The 3,917-nt window shown below is 44.4% G+C and overlaps 1 protein-coding gene across 1 annotated transcript in view; it reads left to right on the plus strand.

The window, feature by feature from the left end:
* Positions 1–2,656, plus strand: part of LOC123968643 (metaxin-1-like) — an 11,406-nt gene extending 8,750 nt beyond the window's left edge. Inside the window, exons 2-3 of the mRNA XM_046045508.1 lie at positions 2,362–2,431; positions 2,520–2,656. Of these exons, the coding sequence (XP_045901464.1) occupies positions 2,362–2,431; positions 2,520–2,656 (207 nt within the window). The remainder of the gene's footprint in view (positions 1–2,361; positions 2,432–2,519) is intronic.
* Positions 2,657–3,917: the final 1,261 nt, after the last annotated feature.

The raw sequence follows: 3,917 nt of genomic DNA on the forward strand, positions 1-3,917 counted from the left end.
TTTCAGCCCGTTATTCAGCCTGTGTTGTTTCAGCTTGTTGTTTCAGCTTGTTGTTTCAGCCTGTTATTCAGCCTGTGTTGTTTCAGCTTGTTGTTTCAGCGTGTTGTTTCAGCTTGTTGTTTCAGCCTGTTATTCAGCCTGTGTTGTTTCATGCCGTTGTTTCAGCCTGTGTTGTTTCAGCTTGTTGTTTCAGCCCGTTATTCAGCCTGTTGTTTCCACTGTTTCAGCCTGTGTTGTTTCAGCTTGTTGTTTCAGCCCGTTATTCAGCCTGTTGTTTCCACTGTTTCAGCCTGTGTTGTTTCAGCTTGTTGTTTCAGCCCGTTATTCAGCCTGTTGTTTCCACTGTTTCAGCCTGTGTTGTTTCAGCTTGTTGTTTCAGCCCGTTATTCAGCCTGTGTTGTTTCAGCCTGTGTTGTTTCAGCCCGTTATTCAGCCTGTGTTGTTTCCACTGTTTCAGCCTGTGTCGTTTCAGCCTGTGTCATTTCAGCCTGTGTTGTTTCAGCCCGTTATTCAGCCTGTGTTGTTTCAACTTGTTGTTTCAGTCTGTTATTCAGCCTGTGTTGTTTCAACTTGTTGTTTCAGTCTGTTATTCAGCCTGATTTGGTTCATGCCGTTGTTTCAGCCCCACATCGTGAGCACTACCCGCAGCCAGTCGGCCGTGTGCCGCCTGTTTCTCTTGGTGGAACAAACTCTGACTTCACGGCTGCAGATTTATGAGGAAATTCTTCCTCAGTTTTTCTGGTTGTAAAATTTGAATGAAGCTTTTATTTTTTATTTCCAGAAGAACTGAGTCATGTCCAACACTGCAGACCGGCCTCCTTTCAGACAGGGCTTCATGTGCACTTTTTATTTTTAACAAACTCCAGATGATGCAAAATGTTAAACTTCACTAAGAGGAAGAAAGTCTTACTGTAAGACAGAGTTTCCACCTGTTTTTTCTTTGTGCATTGCATTGTGGGACGAGGTTTCCCATCAGCACCACACTGTCGAGGCCTCTCAGTCCCTCTCCAGTCTGAACCCCCGCAGACTCTAAACCTGGAGAGTGTACTTGCAGTTCTATAGTTTGTGTCGGTCTACTAATCTACGGGTCTGTCAGATGTTTGAGGCTGATCATCTGATGGTCATTTTTTTAAACAATCTTGACAGATTCTGTATCTCACTTATTATATTTCCTTCAGTTGAACTCAGAACATTTGTGACTAATCTTAAATATGATCAACTTTTCTTGTATTGAGTGCAAAACAAATTTTCAGAAAGCAAGACTTTTTTACCTTCTAGAGATGTTTCGTAAATGTAAATGTAGAGATCCCTTTTTTTAGCTGGCTTGTTTGCTCAATTCAGTTTACTTTTTCAACATACTTTTACTTTTATGACCACAGCAGCTTCCTCGGCCGCCATTTTCTCAAGTTTGAAAACAGGCTGACGGTCCTGTCAGTCAGAGAAGTTTTCCACAAATGTGTCTGTTCATAAACTCGTGTGTTGTTGTCTGTTCTCATCTCAGGGCGTCAAACTCCGGCGCTTTCAGAAAGGCTGACAAACCTGAGCCATGCTAATGTGTGCGTGTCGACCAACTCCTTTGTGTTGCTACTGCGTTAGATTGTTGTCATTGTCAGAAATGTCCTGTTGAATTAGGTTTTTCATATATTAAGTATATTAAGTTTTATATTAAGTATTCATATCCCCCCCCCCCCCCCCATCATTAGGTAGATTATAATGCACCTAAATTTAAATGTTGACTTTTATTGGGAGTTATCTTTGAAACTCTTTTTCTGTTCATAAAACAAAGTTCCAAATAACAAAACATTGAAATATTGATAAAAACAGTGAATATCCATCAACATTCCCGTCAGCAGAAGCACACCGACGCTTTACAGGCCTGTAGCGTGAGAACAGAGCATCCCCTTCCATTTGGTACCTGCGGGTCGATGCGTCTCCAACGGGTCGGCCACAAAATGGCGAATAAGACCGTGTGTTCCAAAGCGGCACGTTTCCTCTGCAGAAAAGATGAGAGCAGGAAGCTCCCAGGTAATGCGCAACAATCAAGATGGCGCCCGACGAGAGTCGAATAGGCGGATTTTTGGACTTAAAACGGGAAAAATAAAAACATTCAGCCAGAGGTTTCGCCCGCAGTTAACTGCTGGACACCAGGACTGACAAGGAGGCTTTTACACTGAAAAATGTTGTTCAGGACGTATCGGGGTCAATTATTATTATTATTATTGTTTAGATTGAATTGTTAGCACTGAGTCCTGTAGAAGAGACAGAGTCAGAAGTTCGGATGCTTCACTGAGATGGATTTTTATCATCATGTTTCTCTTCGCCGCTCTGCTGTGGCGTTGATCTGCTGCTTTGTGTCTGCAGGCCTACGCTCAGTTTGCAGGAGCTCCTCTCAAAGTGCGGAAGATCTCCAACCCCTGGAGGAGTCCCAGCGGTGAGACGCGTTCACGCTCAGAAACACGTGAAGAAGAGGAAACAATCATCCGCTGATGATGTTCATGTTGTTTTTTCTGCTTTCAAAGGGTCACTTCCTGCTCTGAGGATCAATCAGAAAGAGACTCTGTCCAGGCCCTCTGACATCATCATCCACCTCAGAAAACAGGTAACCTTCCCAGCATGCATCAGGGCTGATCAGTGTATTATAATTCCATTAGATTAAACGATTAAAGATGATTAAAAACAGGAAAATAAATAAATTCAAGGTTTTATTTTGGAGGCTGGCCAATCAGACGCAGGCTGAGTGTTCAGTTTTAGAACATGTAGTTTATTCCAGAACATGAGGTATCGTTCAGGTTCCTGGTTCAGAGCGGGTCCAGAGTCTGAGGCTCGCAGCTCTGCAGCCGACTGGAAAAACTCCTTTAACAACAGGAAGCTGCAGCCGAGACACATTCCTGCAGAGGCGATAATCCTCTTTAACCTCAGCAGGACGGGAGCTGCTGGGAGGGGGGGCGGTCCTCTTCAGAACCAGAACCAGCTGACACAAACACTTGAAAACAAAAGAGCTGTTTTCTCAGTCTTTTATCCGAACTGCTTTTCAGACCACCTGGGTGTCGTATCGTGTGCAGAAGCTGCGTCCGTCCCCACATTAGGCAGAATTTCACAAACTATGTATTCGTGATGATCCTCAAGTCGCCTCTCACCCTCCCGCTAGAAAGCCATCGTCTGCTTTTAACAGTCAACTGTGCAAAGTCGTCAAAATGTTTCAGCGATTTTATATGTGTTCATGTAGTTTTTGTGTCCCGGTGACCAGAGAAAGTGCAGCTCTGGCGCTCCGCCCATTCATTCAGACAGGAGCCTGGTGGTGTTAGTCTGAAATAGCTGCCCGGAGGCGTTGCCAAGATGGCGGCCGAGTGGCGGGACGGAAGGATAAACGCACAAGAGTTCTGCGAAGCTTCAGTTATTTGCTCTTAATTACCATCGAAGCTCCGAAAGCTCAAAAACTGACATTCGTCTCTAAAGCAGGGTTCTTAACTTTTCTGGCAGTCTGACCCCTTTTAGAAGTTGAAAATATTTCACGAATTGTCCGGAGACAAACTGTCCCTGACTCATCCTAAAATAAGACTTAAACCGACCATCATTAAGACGAAGCTCCTGAACCAGCGGCGTCTCCCCTTTCTGAGGGCGTTTGAACACCTCACACAGTTTGGCAGATGTTTTTAGCAACAAAAGACTCAGACTCAGAGTTATTAATTAGCGGTAAACCAAAGATTACAGATGTTTGATTAGACTGACAGGACAGCTGATTCTGTCTGATTCTTCTTTTAGCGGTTGGCATCGGCGCCACCTGCTGGATTAAACATTGCAAAACATTATTTTGAAGTTGTTTTTTTCTGTTACTGACTATAGCAGCATCCTCGCGGCCCCAGGGGGTCCCGGCCCCCAGGTTAAGAACCACCGCTCTAAAGGGTTTTTTCTCCAGG

Source organism: Micropterus dolomieu, linkage group LG03, assembly GCF_021292245.1.
Source record: "Micropterus dolomieu isolate WLL.071019.BEF.003 ecotype Adirondacks linkage group LG03, ASM2129224v1, whole genome shotgun sequence".
Taxonomy (NCBI): Eukaryota; Metazoa; Chordata; class Actinopteri; order Centrarchiformes; family Centrarchidae; genus Micropterus; species Micropterus dolomieu.